General features: G+C 40.2%; 1 protein-coding gene across 1 annotated transcript; it reads right to left on the bottom strand.

The window, feature by feature from the left end:
- Positions 1–802: 802 nt before the first annotated feature.
- nr2f5 (nuclear receptor subfamily 2, group F, member 5) lies at positions 803–15,649 on the bottom strand. The gene is made up of 4 exons (XM_061244673.1): positions 14,504–15,649; positions 4,613–4,893; positions 4,017–4,263; positions 803–2,303 (listed from the first exon to the last, which is right to left on the bottom strand). Exons 1-4 carry the CDS (start codon positions 14,868–14,870, stop codon positions 1,987–1,989), a joined length of 1,212 nt encoding a protein of 403 aa, XP_061100657.1. The 5' UTR covers positions 14,871–15,649; the 3' UTR covers positions 803–1,986.
- Between the last annotated feature and the right edge of the window lie 1,580 nt (positions 15,650–17,229).

Genomic DNA, 17,229 nt, shown 5'->3' with positions numbered 1-17,229 from the left:
GTGGGTCATTGCCCATTATGTGAGCCTCACGTGATTTATCAGTTTGTTGATTGTATTTGTCATTTCAGCCTGTGGTCTAGCCGAGATAAAAAAGATATTGCCATAGATTAAATTAAGTGCCTATCCTCATAATAATGTCCATAGTCTTTTATGTTAATATACATATAAGTAATTGGTGCAGATGAGAGTATCTTTAAATAAATGTAACATATGATAAGTGTATTTGCCCCGTATTGCAAAACACAATCATGTAATTCAAGTACAGTATTAATATAACATACATTTAATTTCAGTATTATCACAAACACACACAACACATGCACACACGCACACACACCCAAGCACACACATGTGCGCGCGCGCGCACACACACACACACACACACACACACACACACACACACACACACACATGCACACACACAAGCACAGACACACACACTCAGGGCACATGTGCTTTATATTCAAGGAGACTGGAGGATTGGGGTAGTAAGGTCATAGTGTTGAGTCAGGAGTGACAGCTCTGGAATGAGGGTGTAAGTCACTCTCAGACTTGACACGCAACTCAAGGAAACAAGGCCACAAGGTTACAGGGTATTGCATATCAACATTTCCACACAGAACACCTGCCCTTTGGAACACTTTTGTGACTCTGGGGTTTGTTTGCCAACTGAAGGTTATACACTTTATGTTACCACACTCTGTAAAGAATGTTAGAAAGCCAGGCTGCAAAAAGAGGTTTACTGAGAGGTTATGAGAGCTAGTAGACTTGTTTTGGCTAAATTATCACAAGCATGGGTGGATATTTTTTAACTGCAAATTTTATTTTAATCCAATGGATCCAGACCGCCTTCCCAACAAAAAACAAGAAATAGAGAAACAAAACAAACTCTCATAGAAATTATTTTAACTACAAACAATCCCAAGACAGATGGGTCCTTGTGTCCACTGTCCCAATGGCTTACAAATTCCAAATGTTCTGTACTTCTGATGCTGTAGTGCAATTTCACAGCATTAGACAGTAGTTCAAATGATTTGAGCTGTATTGTATTGTTTATCTTATTGAGGATAACACAAAAATAGTGTCTACACTACAATAGGTCCTTGCTACCTATAAGTTGCCTGTAAATTTTCACAGAGTTTTACAGATTAGAAGATAGCAGTGTCGGTGTATGACATGATTTATGTCTGTGGAGTGAAAGATAGTTTGTTATTCATTGCACCAAGAGTGGCACACCTTTCTGCCCATTCTGTCCCTGCAGTGTTCTAACGTTTTGGTTCCTTGTTCCCAGTAATACCTTTATTACCATGTCCCACAAAGACTGAAGCCTTGATATATCTGAGTTGTTATCAAATGAGTGGCACAAGACCTTTATAACATGTTTGTATTGTTTTGTCTCTTTCCACAGAAGTCCCACTCCTTGCAAATAAAACCTACAGAATGCCTCTGCTTTGGCAATGTATGTTCAATAGATCCTGGATGGTATATCTGTCCAACACCCTGCCTACCCAAACCATTCTGCTGAACTTCCATTCACTGGTAGCTGGTAGTGAACCTTAAATGCCTTCAAAGTTTTATGATTGTCCTGGCATATTTGGCATTGGCTTGCTGGAGGTTTGTTGTGGCTTTAAATTCTTAATTATTAAAACCTTCAGATGATGGCTTCAGAGAGATAAAGATTTGGCTTTCTCAGCCAAGTAGGTCTGTTGCCAAATCAAGTTTCTTTTTATTGATCTGGAGATATTGCTGTGTAACCTGCTATCAGTAACAGGTTCCTGAAATGCTGAAATAGCTTGCTCTTGATAGAGCCACATCAGCACATGTCCTTTTGCTGTGTCAGTCTCCACTGAATCCAACTGTACTTACATTTGTGTGCTGGATTGTGTGCGTCTGATCCATTGAGCACATCAGAGCATTTGGTCAGGGGCATTATTTGAAACAAGCACTGATGTGGAGTATGTTCGGGGGCCACGGTCAGGGCCACGGTCAGGGCCCATTCTCGTTGTAGTGGAGGGGAAGCGGCCGCTCCCTCTGGACGGGCATGTAGGGCCAGTTGTAGCTGGAGCCGGAGAGCAACATGTCGCGCAGCAGGGTCTCGATGGGCGTCTTCCCCACCAGCCGAACGAAGAAGAGCTGCTCGATGACGGGAGAGGAGACGATGCGCAGGGAAGGCAGCCGGAGCAGCAGGCGGCCGAAGCGGTTGGGCTGGCCGGGGTACTGGTTACGCACGTACTCCTCCAGGGCACACTGGGACTTCTCCTGGATGCTCTCCACGTGGGCCACATCTGACAGACCCATTGCATCTGAGGGGCAGGAGTACAGACAGAAATTGGTCAGGAAAAGCCTCAGTTTTGCACAGTTGAGCAGCAGCATGTTTAATGCCCCCACAGTGAGAGACAAGATACAGATATAAAAGAAACTGTCCTGATCTAAAGTTTCAGATAGGCCCCAATGTTACATCACCACTCCACATTTAAGAGAAATATCTCCAGTATGAGGATACGTAGTCTTTCAGCCATCAGTGCAACATATCAGGATTTTTTTTATCATCTTGATTCTTGTCCAAATGACCTAGTAGTTTTATTTTTCAGCTATTAGTTATTTTAAAGGACACATCTTATCTGTAGCTTATCTTCAGAAATGTGTCATTTATTTCACAACATGCTGTATTTATGGTGTTAGGAAGGTTTGAGATTCCTTTTTTAAAATCTCTGGAAGATAGTTTTATTGGTTGTGCCAATGAATTATTATTAATTATTATTATTATTAATTTGTTTGTTTGTCAACCAGCAGAAAAATGTATTAGTGGTATTTATAATGTTGGGTATACTCTTGTATTAAACCTGTTTTCTTTTTCTTGGAGCTTCAAAAATGTGTACGTTACACAGGCCAAACATTTCTCAGCATCGATAGTGACTGAGAACGATCACTGTGGTAATTGCATTGGTGTTGCATCTTCAAAAGCAGGTCACAATTTGGCCAAATGAGGCTTTGGAAAACTGAATGATGTTGATGACAGAACCATCTTAGTTTGTCTTTCTTTGTATGCCAGAGGTGCCTTTATCTTGTCCTCAGCACATTCTGTCTGTATCCCACTGGCTGGCACATGCTTAGGAAACACAACATGACGGAGCTTAGGTAAGATCAGGAAGCTCATATGCACAGCTTTTGGGAACAATATGAAGCACCAGGAACTTTGGGCTGAGTAAAGAGGCATTGGTTGCCTGTCCCAAATATCCCCCATCTGTAAGTCCCGGCAGGGGGGTGGGGCTGCCTGAGACAAGCGGGTAGATTGGATAAATTCTGCCCCCGGCTACAGGGGTTATGTAGGTCATGGCCAGGCGGTGGAGAATCCCTCTCCCTGTTCCTCAGCATGCATTATTCAGCTGGGGGGGCAGGGGTGGGGGCCGCCTGGTTGGTTTCAATAATGGATGGGACCACAGAGAAGCCAGTGATGAAAAAATGTGGAGAGAAGTGTTCAGCCATCCAATTGGAAATAGTGTGAATCTGAGAAAGGTCCCAGGAAACTGTTTCTGACAGGCTAAGGTGAGAGACCAGGAAGCGGGCGAGTTCCTGAAAATAAAAACCAGTGTGCAAGACACCTCTGAACCCAGATTTTATTTTATTATACAAGTGGACCACAAGCAGGACTGATCTTCCCTATTGTAATGATCACCAGCACTTACTGCTGGAGAATCGTTTGGTGAACTGCATAGAGCTCCAGAATCCCCTAAGCACTGCTCCAATTTAAATACCCCTGCATAAATGGATTACAACATGAATAAATAAGTCATGGTTTTGTGTTTTTATGGCTTGCTGCACATTATGTGCATGTATTTATGTTTATTGTTAGCATGGGAAGCTTGCATTTAGTGCTGTAGTGATTTGAGCAAAAGGGAGCCATTTTGTTTGTTCCTTGCCACCCCAAGCTCTGGGTGGACAGTGGGTGAAAGCTGTGATTGACAGCTTCAACAGAAAGGGCCCTGGGGCAGCCCCAGTCGGGCGCTAACACTAACCAGAAGTGAAGAGCACGATGGACTTGAGGCAGGAGTACTCGGCCGTGTCCACCTGCAGGGCCTTGAGCTTCTCCACCTGCTCCTGGAAGACTCGGATGTGGTCCATGAAGGCCACCACGCGCTCGGCGGACATGGGCGAGGCATGCAGGCCGGCAGCGGCCAGCAGGGGAGCCACATGCAGGGGCATAGAGCACTGGGCAGCATTCAGCACAAACAGCTCGCTCCACGACATGCGCAACAGCGCCACCTAGGGACAGGGAATTGGACAGTATGTCAGAAAAGTGTGCATACCACGCTCATAAGCGAGGAACATATCCATCCCAGTCTGCCTGATGCAGATGTTCTCTCATAAGCAATTGGATTGGAAGAAATTATTGCACTATATTTGGTGAACTTGTGCATATGGTCTGCTTAGTGAGAGTCACACATTGTAAACAATTCAGTAATTCTGTAATTAGAACAGACTCGAGAAATCCTCAGGTGATTCAAATATAACAGGCTAAGTCATACGCATTTCGACAATGAGTGAGAGCACAGGGACTGTTGGGTCAGACAGCATTGACCATTGATGATTGATCCATTCCAGCAGATCTCACCTGGTCCATGAGCTGCAGGTCGGGGAAGAAGGGGATGTTCTTGGCCCACTCCACGGCGCTGAAGAGCAGGCGGGCGGCCAGCTCGCAGATGTTCTCGATGCCCATCAGGTTGTTGGACTGCATGCACTGGGCGCCGTAGCGGGAGGTTGGGTATGGCTCTGCCCGCAGCAGCAGAGAGATGAAGCCCGACAGATAGGGCTGCCCGTTGTACGCCTCACTGCCATTGGTCAGGTACTGTCCAGGGCTGGACTGGGAGTTGGACATGCGTCCTCGCTGGACAGCTGAAAAAGAGGACAGAAACAAAAACAAAATGATAAGCACTGGAAGAGAAAGGACTAATTATAGACTATGTGATAATCACTTTCCTATCCATGGACAGGTAGGCACTGAACATAAAAAAACCTTCTGTAAAACATTGGCTATCAGGAATCTAATAGAACAATTTCTTATCCGAAACATTATTTTGTCAGTGCTATTAGTGATGGCACAGACCTGGTGAAAGAAACATCTCAGTGCCTTTTAAAAGTGTTACTGAATAACTTCAGACAGGTACAAACTGCAGACCAGATTGAGAGAATATTTTGAGCATTGTGTGTGACAGCTACGTTTGTTGAGTGGTGCCTTTGCTTTATTTCAGGATACATGCAAGTCATAGTTTTGGCTTAGTATAGATCTAAAAAAGATTATTAATAACTGTATATAACACTCATTATTTTATTAGTATTGTACTGTGCTTCTAAAAAAATGCATATGTTGCAATGTCCAGTTGTGTTAGGTTACTATTGCCAAGTGGCAAAGAGTTTGAGATTAAATGTTTTCTAATCATAGTTTCAGAGGCTGTTATTCAATAAAAATAGGAATATACTGTAGATAATTCATGGCTTTTGCAAAGCAGAAACAAGATAAAGTCAGATATCTGCAATCCAATGATTTGTAACCCATTGGTACTTGTGCAGAGGGCGAATCCTGGTACATGCATGGAATAAACATAACATACAGTACCAGGCCTTCAGCGTTGATAGATCATGACAATGGGAGGAATTCAAACACAATGTGTTCGAGATAAGTTTAAGTATAGCACCAAGTGAACTGTGTGCTCAATCTCCATCTGTGAAGCTCTACGCCTGAACAATGGGGCATCAATGAACAATGAGCAATGGCCCGTGAAGATGATGGCATGGTTTTTACACCTCATCTTTTCAAATGCCTAAAGACCACAAGTAAGGGGGCACAGAGGCCAATCTCCTCACCAATGCATCCAACCTCATCTGGAAAACACCTGTTTAGCCAACCTGAAAACATTTTTGACAGCTTTCCCTGACTTATAATCCCCAGTAAACAGATGATTCTTCATGTTTAATTGGTTTTAGAAGAGCTGGTAATAAATTGTCCCGGCGGTTTCATAAAAGGGCACTGTTTATGTCTATGTGCTGAGTAAGCACTGTACTAAGCTTTGTACTGAATTGTTGACACATTTCTTGCAGTCTCCTGTGGAGCAGAGTTTAAATCTACAGACTGATGTTTTTAAATGTAAAGTGTATTTCATTGTTGATATGCTGCAGGCGTAACCAAATCAACCAAATTTCCAACCAATCAACTAGTGAGTTTGGTTCTTGACTCTAAGTAGTGAATTTAAGCATGAGTTCAAGATATTTATTTCACTCATTACACAAGATAGGTCTTGTAGCCAATTACGTGAATTATAAATGCACAAGACAAAGAGATAGGTTGGCATATATTCAAAGACAAATTTACATTGAATGTTGAATTGAAGGGAAAACATTGCAAAAATATCTTTAATAAATAATGGTAATCATCATAAAAAGTATTTATTTACAAGAATTAGTGCATGACATGCACTTTCCTGACGATTTCCCTCAGTAAATTTCATGAAGGAGATCACATCATATAAAATTAAGGCATTCCATGTATTAAAAAGCATTTCATCTTTTCACAATTTCAAGCACCTTGAATGCTGAAACATTCCAGACAGCTGCCTTAGACATTGGGCACTCAAGCATGACGAGCACTTTGCTAGAGTGTGAAAAAGGCAATGAATACTTTATCTCAGTGTGATAAAATAATCATAAACTGTTAGTTACACCATATGTAAACACTTAAAATGGCTTTTAAGCAGGGAAAAAATACTCCTGTTTTGATTTTTTCACTTATTTTTTATTTCTGCAGTAATAATTTTTTTTCTACACCGCATTAACATCAGAATTGTATAATGCAGAATATTAACTATTTTGTCTTTAAATGGCCTAAAAGTCACCTATTTTGTCCATTTCACTCTTGGACAAGGCTGCATATTACTGTTTGTAACCACTTGCTGCCTGTGTGACGTTTTCCCCACACATTTAAATGCACCACCATATTGTTCAAGAACAATGACACATCTGCTATAGATGGTAGAAAGTGAAAGAGTAAAGGAGAAAGGAAAAAAGACGTGCAGAGTGAGGATGGTGGAGGCAAACAGTGAGTGAGGGAGACAGGGAATGTGTGAGAATGGAAAAGACAGAAACTGAATAAAACAAGAAAGAGAAAAACTAGATAAAATGATGAAATTGGATGGGTTCAACAATCTGGCTGCTCTCCTCAGTCAACAGCAGCAAGACCCAAACTCAGGGCAGAAATCTCTGTAGGAGATATCTGAGGGATGGACCACAACCAGCTGCTCGCACTTGGGAAGCGGGGAAGAGGAAAATAAGACCTGATGGCACTTGATTTGAAGAGACAGAGCAGAGGAGGAGGATAGAGTGGAGATTTAGAAATGGGACCATTAATGCCTTGAGCTCACAGTAAATTTGTCATTTTTTATTTCTGTACATTTTTAAAACCACACTAAAATTACTCCAGGGACTATATACGGGTCACCTCAGTGAGGGTGTCGTATAGGCATGCACCAACTATACTTGTGTGTTATTCAAGCAAGAACTTATCTTGTGTCAGCAAGTGACAAAATACCCTCCCACTAACAATATATCTCCCATCTCCCTTGACAGAAACTGAGAGATGCCAAAGTTTCAGTCTTAGGAGCAAAGTGCATTCTCAGAGCCTCTCACAGACGCAGTCTTCAGTGTGGGAGAGAGAGTGCATCCCAATGAAAAAAAATGAACAAAGGCAGCCCCCCTGCCCGCCCCTCTGCTTCACACGCTACATCTGGACCCCATAGCCTCTCTAATTGACCCAAACCCACAAAGCATGAAGCTACGGGTAAGATTGTGGCATGAGCCCAGCATTTTTTTATCAGCGTTTAACAGTGTGAACTCTCTGTCGCTTCCTCTTGGACAAAGAAGGAAAATGGGAGCTTTGCATGAGGTCGCCTGTTTTAATATTCACTGGGTCACAGCAGCTTTCATGATTCAAAGATAAATTAATAACTGAAATTTGGCCTGCAGTGAAACCCAGACTGGTGACATGGTTCTACAGTAGATGTTAGTCTAGTTTCTGATTCCATCTGTCATTTGAGGCAGGGAGAGTCCAAATGAACAAGGACCTTAAAATTGGTACACAAAAGGGCGGTGAAGCCCCCTTGCATTTTTCACGTGGGAACACTTTCAAGATGGCACTAGCACAAAAAAGGGGGAGGACACTGACTACGTGAAAAGCAAGGCCATCGCTATTTAAACCGGAACAATCCAAATTCATACCCCTCCCCCCAGAGCATCTCACCTTGAACCTGTCTGAAAATCATTTCATGTCATTTGAATTCAATACAGCGGAATGAGGGTATGAAATCCTAAAGTCTGGCTGCAGTATATGCTGTTGACCTATTTTTATTTAACTAATTAAGTTCTGTTTTTGTAGGGAGTAACATGTCATATCTCTATTTTCAAACACAGTATGCAAGAAAACAGGAGTGTAAACACCAACCCTTCTGATTGCCTAACAGCAAGTTAGTCAATAAAGGTTCTGCTGTCAGCAGTGTGGTAATGTTTCCACTAACATCATGTTTCACTGTTGCAGTTGTTCTTTTCCACAATCCACCCCATTATTAATGTTTGATTTCCGCTGACCTACATTTCACACACCATACCGGTCCATGTGAGCCAGGTTTGAGCCAGGAGGAACTGGCTATCACAGTGCGCATGACCAGAGCCAGTTAGCAAGCCCCTTTTGCCTGTAAATGTGGCAGACACAGCAGGCTAGCAGGCGCACAGCATTATGAAAGATTCCTACAAGGAGCTTTTTAGGATCCCCCTGGCAAGTGAAATGTACAGCCCATTGTGTGTGTGTGTGTGTGTGTGTATGTGTATAATCATTGTGTAACAGTCAGTGTTATTCTGCTGTTGTACCCAATTTATTTCCTGCCAGTAACTACCCAACCCCCCAAATGCTAAAACATGTTGATGTAAACAATACTAAGGGGAGCCACTTGGAGAAAGATCTGTACAGGTATTATCTTTAAACCGAAGGACAAGGAATAAAATAAAACTGCAATTGTTTATAGCAGCTAAGGCGGGAATCAGGGATAGAAATGATATATAAAGTAAGCTGCATTCATACCTGAAATATCAGTACACATTGCAGCTTAGATTGCAGACATATAATTTTATTTTAAGCATTTTCACATAATAACATTTTTAAAATATCTGTCATATCACATCATCAATACTATGTTAAAATGGAGTTATCAGACAGGATACAGTCTGCATCTCAGATACTAATATGGCTTGAAATACCTGGAGCACCCAAAACCCCTTGAAGGAACAGCCTGAAAATTCACTGAAAATGAGTTCACTAAAATAAATAATAATAAATTCCATGACATTTTCCTACATTAAACTTGTTCCACAACCACACTAAATGGTTTTGTAATTTTGAAATGTTCTCTGGACTACAAATGATTCAGTATTGACACTGCTATTTTTTCATCATTACAGAGCAGGTTTTAAAAACATTCTGTGTGGCACAGAGTAAAAATGAAATGCAGAAGCCCATGGCATTGAGCATAAGGAGAGACGGAAAAGTCAAACAAGAGTTCTCATTTAGTGTATATAATTATTTCACACTTTTCTCGCGAGAAAGGCTCATACGACTGTGCAACAGAACGCACCAGGCAGTTGTCCTAAATGAAGATGCCTGTTATAATATAACCATCAGATAGACAGCCAATGGATTAAAAGAACAAGGGATGACTGATACCAGATTGGGTAGACTGCATTTCATTCCTTTTGGGCAAAATACAATAATATGGAAGATCTTTGATAAACTTTTTTTTTTTTTCTTTTAAACAGTGTACTAAAATATGTTTCTGAAAACATTTGCAATGCAGTTGCTGAATCTTGTATTTGATCTGCAACGCCTAGTTTAAAATGTAATCTCAGTTCTGTGTGCCAGGTGAGCTGCGTTGACATGCACTGCAAGGCTCTTGTTTACACGACTCGAACTACAGGTCGGGACCACTTGTAAATATTGTTCATACCTAAGAAAAAATTCCAAATAAGATCAAATTTGTTGAATGTGCGAAGTTCTCTTAAATCACTTGTTTTAAGACATTTAAGCAATTTAAGAACAAATCTGCTTGTAGGAGTAGTTCTTGCATGAAGTCCATTGTCTTCTTACCAGACGATGCACCATCCAATTAGTTTGGAGGCATTTCCATGAAAATGAGCAGACAGTAGCTGATACAACCAAATCTTTGTCACATCTGTCCACTGGAGCTTTTTCAAGAACTTTTCAGGGTCTTTAAGGTACTTCTTGCAAGTTGCAACCTGGATATCCTGTTTTTGCAGCTGACTAATGGCTTGCATCTTGCAGTACAGCCTCTGTAGTTCTGTGTGGGAAGTCTTCTGCAGACAGCAGTCACTGACACATCCAAATCTGCCTCCTGAAGGGTGTTTCTCATCTGTCAGACAGCTGTTTGGAGGTTTCTCTCCATTATGGTGACAATTCTTTTGTCATCACCTGTAGAGGTCTTCCTTGGCCCAGGTCCTTTGCGATAACTGAGCTCACCAGTGCTCTCTTTCTTGGTAATGATTTTCCAAACAGTTTTGGTAAGCCTAAGGTTTGACCTACGCCTCTGACTGTTTTTTCTTATTTCTTAGCCTCGTAATGGCTTCCTTGACTTTCATTAGCACAACTGTGGTCCTCATATTGACAAATGCCAATAGCAGATGCCAAAAGGCAATCAAAAGCCTATAATCAAGATTAGACACTGAAAGCTCTCTTACACATACACTAAGGAAGCAACTGAACACACTTGACTAGTCAGAAATACTTGCGGACCCATTTCTCACCAACATCATGATTATACTATGTGCACTTTACCCACATGTAAATTCTTAAATTACACAGAGCCAAATCAATAAAAATATAAGGCAGAGATATCATCAAAGTATGTTCAGTCTGTTGTTTGATACGATAATTCTCAAATCCTTAATCTAGAACCTTAACAATAATATCATAGTGCTTTGTGGCCAACATTATACCAATTTCCTGGAAACCATATATTCATTTAGTTCATTGTTCATTCTGGCTACTGGATTCCTGAATCATTTAAAATACAACAGGAAGCCATGCATGGCATCCAATCGCCGTTGGTGTGTGAGTTTGTGTATGAATGGGTGAATGCATAAATTGTACAGTGCTTTGGATAAAGGTGCTATATAAATTCCAACCATTTACCATTTACCATTTAGGAAAATTAAAACCAGCAAGTGAATTCCTCCTGCTTATAACATGTTGTAGGAATGTTCCAGAAGGCATGTGCTGTTGGAAAGTATTATGTAAATAAAGACTGGAGTATGAAACATTGTGCTAAAAGTCATGCTTATCCAATGATTTGTGCAGTCCTTTGCAATCTTCACCTTCACAATACTTCCAGTCCAGGCAGCTTTGAACAAGAAAGTACTCATACCAAAGTAACTTTTTTGTGATAGGCTTTCTTAGTTCAAAATATAGGTAACTCAAGAAGACACCATGTTAGTGTTCTCCAATCAGATTAAGCCATAAGATACTTCTTGTATTTACTTGTTTGAACAAGAAATTGTCAATCAGTTTCCTGTTGAGCATTATATAAAAATAAATAGACTAAATATTTCAGGCACAAGAAAAAGACAACAACACTATCTTTAACATGTCTTATCTATAATCCCAACATTCACTGCCCATACAATCACCTGACAGTGAATAATTACAGTGTAATAATATGAAAAGGGGTATTCAAATGAAGGAATAAAATGGATTCATGATCAAAACATTATTCTAAACACATTACAAATTGTTGTCAAAGTGAAATTATTATATCCTGTATTTGAAATAAACATAACACTCAAGGTGCTATGAAACATTCTTACCCGATCCATTTGATCATCTTATGGGAAAACGGAAAGTGGCTATAAATACCAATAATTTAAAAATAAGACTCATAAATCCCATGTCCTTGCATTTGTCCAGCCAAACTCCAGCCAATGAATTATTTAATTGTTCATTGGGAAGTTGTCAAATAGCATATATTTAAAAATTACAACAGCATTGATCCACCCTTCCTATTTTAAATGGCTTCCCTCAACTCACAGATAACCAGACAAATGTTAGTCTACAGGTAATAAAAACATTGCCTTAGAGGACACCTGTATAAAAGTCACTCAAATGCACTTTTTGTAATCTACAGAAACTTTGTCAGGGTGTTTGGACGTGGTTTCAGTTGTATTCGACTGTATGAAAAACATTATCTTCAGAAAACATTTTATGAAAGCAAATTCGTTTTGGTGGCAATGCTTAAACTGTGCAGTATATGAAATAAATGCTCAGTGTTATTTACAACCCTCGGTACGTTTTTTTCCTACATCGACAATGCAGCTGGTTGTGTCTTCGAAAATCTGATGAGCTGGATGTTGGCGCATAAATTAAATAATGGTTTATCGTGTGGTTGCTTTGGATACGATATAACGAAATCTGACTGGAATTAAATCCAGAAATAGCCCATTAATGAAACAGGAAAGAAACTAACCGAAATTCTCACCCATAATCCATGTTGTTTTGCTATATTTTTCTATATACTACTTCAAGCGACCACTTGTTTTTTTTAAAGGAATATTATGCATTAACACTGGTAGAACCAAATGATTATATTTTTACCAGCATTAACTAAATGCCCCAGAGTAGTTGCTTTTAAAAGTAACCCAAATAGCAAGAAAACTGTTTTCGAATATGTATTTCCAACTGATTATACATCGGCCTATGTTAAATGTTCGTAAAGACAAATTAGTAGCCTATTGTTCATGCTGTAAAATACCATTGGATTTTTTGGGGGGAAAAATAAATAAAGTTTAGTAAAAACCGAATAAACATGGTGCAGCAAACACATTTTATCAAGTATCAATTAGGCAATGATAGACTATTTAATGGGCAATAATCAACAAGTCGATATTACATAGCCTGTAGAATAGCGATATAAAACTGATATGTGTGCCCACATTAAAATGAGTGAATGTCAGATTGTATCATTAAAATATTTCACAAGTATACAGGCTACTGGTAGAATAAATGTGGTTAAATCATTGGCTAGCCTATGACTGAGCCAATACGTGAAGCCTACCATGACTCTCTTTTATAAATGCGCCAAGAGTGAGAATAATCTAATTTACTTCTATGGGACATGGTCATGTTCATTTAAATTAAAGATCAATATTCGTGTTTCGGACGTTTTCCTTGGGTTATGTTAGTCATAAAATGCATGACTGGATAAATGCACACTGATGTTTTTTATGATGTGGTCTTGTGGATAGTAGATTTTGTACAGACGCACACCAGTTCTCCATGCATAACCGATCAATTCAAACCCTGTCTATACACTGACAAGAAGAGCATAATCAGACTGGGCGCGGAAACGTTCGTAGCATGTGGGAAGCAATAGCTAAACCCATGTACAACTGTCATTTCAGTCGCTTTGACTCGATAGAGCTCGATATTTTGTGGTGTCCTGTGTGCTTGGTCTAAATTACCCGACAACATACGGCATGCATTCCCAATTGGCTGCAGTCGAATATAGGCCTACAATATAATTCGTCCTAATCTAATCATTAGCGCCATCTATGGAAGACGTGAATTTCCTCATCAGAAGACGGCTCATTAAAGATGAAGGCATAGCCTAATGAATACGCGCGGTCATAAAGAAACCATGGATAAACCTGGATGCAATCGGCAGTAGTTTGGATAGCAAAAAAGAGGCCTTCAATTAAACACATTCACACTATTCTATAGGCTATATGACGGAACATAGACTGACAAGGGACTGCAGAATGTGATAGTTTAAAAGTATTCTGTCCATGTAGCCTACAACCTTATAAACTGAGTATTGTTGATAATTACTGTAATATATAATCGCTGAACACGAACAAAATACTCGGTGCCTGTGTGTTAAAATAGACACAAGCGGCCTGATTGAACACGACGTGATTGAGTACTAACAGCCTGATTAAAGCTGAAACATTCGGTTGTGTATACACATTCTCACTGTCCCCTTTTGCACTAATTGACCCGTTCTTAATCACCCACAACACAGTACACTCAGCGCGCTACTTTCGCAGCGAGCAAGGGTGTCGGGGAGCAAACAGCATAATTAAGGAAAAAACAAAAGGGGTCGTATGAATGCGGAGCACAAGAATTGGAACAGATCCGACCGGCTGCGTATTTGCGATACATCTGGCACTGTACAAAGTGAGGTTTTTTTTCTTTATCGGCATTGGCATCATTTACAACCACGCGAGTGTAACAGCAATCGTGTATTATCAACCTGTAGATGAATCACACGAATCTACACGCATTAAATAACTAAGCTTCTGGTAGCCTGCCTCTATTTTAGCTCTTTTTTTTAAGTATGATAGACTTCAAATTTTAGATTTGTTGCACAGCAACTTGACAGGCACTCCAACCCAAACTCACCCTCTCTCCTCATTCCAACTTTTAGGCACTTCTTTAAGCGGCAATATTGGCATTGATTCCGATGGTGCTGGTCGATGGGGCAGTCTCGATTTCCTCTGCAGGTGTAACTCAGGTTCCGACGCACTGAACGCTTGAAAAAACTCTTGCAACCTTCGCAGGTGAATTGGCCGTAATGCTTGCCACTCGACTTATCACCGCACACCATACAGTCCACGTTGGGTATTTTGTCACCGGAAAGGGCATCATTCCCTGGAGTGGACCCGGAGGGTGTTCCCGGTGTCCCGCCTGGCTCCTGGTTGCAAATCTGGAGCTGGGACCCTGGATCTGCTGAAATGTTCTCCTGCCACTGGTTTACTACCATTGCCATGCTATCCTACAGCACTTTATTAACAACAGATAGACAGTCCGACTCCGTGGCGCAGAGATGAGATGGAAATCCGTTCTGACGTCTTGCGAAAACCAGACTAAAGGCGCTTCCCTTTTCTTCCAGAAGTAAAAGGCTGCGTTGATATCCGAAATACTGTAACCAGTGTCTATATTTCTGAAGCAAAAAACTTGTACCTTTAACAGTTTATTAACATATACCACACATTATGTAATAAAATGCGTTCCCTTCTTATGTCGAAATTCCCATGCCATAGAAACACTGGCACAACAGGTTTTAAAGTCTTCTCAACAATCAATAATTCAGGGAAGCGAACCCACTTCAAGTTACGCAGTCTTTCTGAAGTCGGGAATCAAAGGTAAGACGTTCTCAGTTTCAAACAAGTCCATTGATAGATGTGGCTGGAGCCTTAAAACAGATATGGCAATGGAAAAACTCGATCCGTTCTCTTAAGCCATTGGTACAAATTGAGATATCCAAGCTGTTCTTTTCCACTTATTTTCTTTGCGAAACCCAAACTACAATATTCTCTTTATTCACCAGAACTTGGATGGAAATACAGCAGAGTTTTTCCTCTCGTATTGCTTGTCCGACGGAAGCAGATAAACGCAGGTCAAAATCCGTCCAGTACGGAAAATGAAATCGCGAAGCCTTTGCATTCGAAAACTGCGTAACAAGCTCATACAGAATCACCTCTTTAAATGACTGTGCTCAGAAGTCGAAAACTTTCAGCCTGGATGACTTCACCCGTTGAGTGTCTGAGATTCATAGTTCTAGAAACTGGTGAAAGTGACAATAAACAGTTTATACCCGTGTTGCGGGCTTGTTCCTTATTAGGTCATGCCCGCCATACAAGGTTATGTCCCCTCTTTAAAGTAGGCGGGGTTGATGGCGTAGTGGCTGTGCCAATTGGTCAGAGAAACCCAAAGGGGGTAGGTTTTGTCCAATTGATCTGTCCTCACTGCTACACCATGCTCATTGACGAAGATTTTCATTACAAATTGCGGGTGCGAACGTCAACTTTCATTTGAATCTATGAATTGCTAGATTTAATCCAAGATCAAAGGAGACGCATTAAATAACAACTGATAGAATGAACTAACAGTAGGGCAGTTGTCGTCTGAAATCTGAAATCGTGTGAAGTGAAATTAGATTCATTATTGGTCAGTTAAATAGGCTATAAATCGATATAGCCATATGCTTTAGTTGATAGCTATATTAGGCCTATATGGACATGGTTCGCGGATCACACTTCTTATACTAACATGTAAGGGGTGGATAATACAGAAATTATCATCTTTTTAACATCTTACATTAAAAAGGCATAGCCTACTGTTCGATCGTTTACACTTTCCCGTTTACACTGTGTTCTGCTTAAATAGGAAGGCCTCTGTAAACGGATCTAAGAGAATAACAGTTATTGCGAGGGGCAGGGTGACGTTACATTTGGACATTATACCATGTATGAGTGAGTTAAGCAACATGTCACCAAATTATATTATCTTTATATTATATTAAACCCAAACCCCAAGTGCTGATTCGATCAGCTGTGTGTTTTTATAACTTTACCAGTTGTTTTCTAAGGTGGCAAATGGCCAATGGGCTCATTAGGGGTGATATTTGGGCTTTAAAACAAACACTAACTCGTTATTTCACCACTTTGATTTTGATTTATTACACCAAAAGTAGTCACAGATAGAAGTCTGGTTATATAAGCTATTGAATATCCAGGCATATGCACACGACTCTACCGGCAGCATTTTATTTGATGTACTACATTAGCCTATTTGTGAAACAAAAAAGGTCTGTAATAAGTTTTTATGAAGACGTATCGAAACGCAGAGAAATTATACTTAATTTGCACTTCCAGTTTTCAGACGGATACATTACATTTTACAGAGAAGTAGGCCTATTTCCCCGGAGAAAACATTTATTAGTCTATTACTGAGGAGGACCCCAGATACCGTCAAACTGGAAAAAGAAAAGTGAAACTGTATTTAGTGCATTTATTCACGTATTATTATAATGACTATTATTATTATTATTATTATTATTATTATTATTATTATTGTTGTTGTTGTTGTTGTTGGTTTTTGAAAGTTTTTTTTTGCCTATCTATCTTTCTATCTATCTACTTAATCAATTCATTCGCAGGTTTGGTGAGAGACAAGGTGAAACCTCTCAGATTTCTCCTAACAGCTATGAGCCGAAAGCCAGCTCTCAAATGGCCCATAAACTGCGGCGAGTGGAAATCCTATTAAGCCGTTAAACATTGACCAGCGACGAATTCTCCTGCCCTTAATCTGGACATCGAAAAGACTCGAGTTTAACTTCCAGTCTA

The sequence above is a fragment of the Conger conger genome, chromosome 1 (genome assembly GCF_963514075.1).
Source record: "Conger conger chromosome 1, fConCon1.1, whole genome shotgun sequence".
Classification (NCBI taxonomy): Eukaryota; Metazoa; Chordata; class Actinopteri; order Anguilliformes; family Congridae; genus Conger; species Conger conger.
This window is presented reverse-complemented; position numbering and strand designations above follow the sequence as displayed.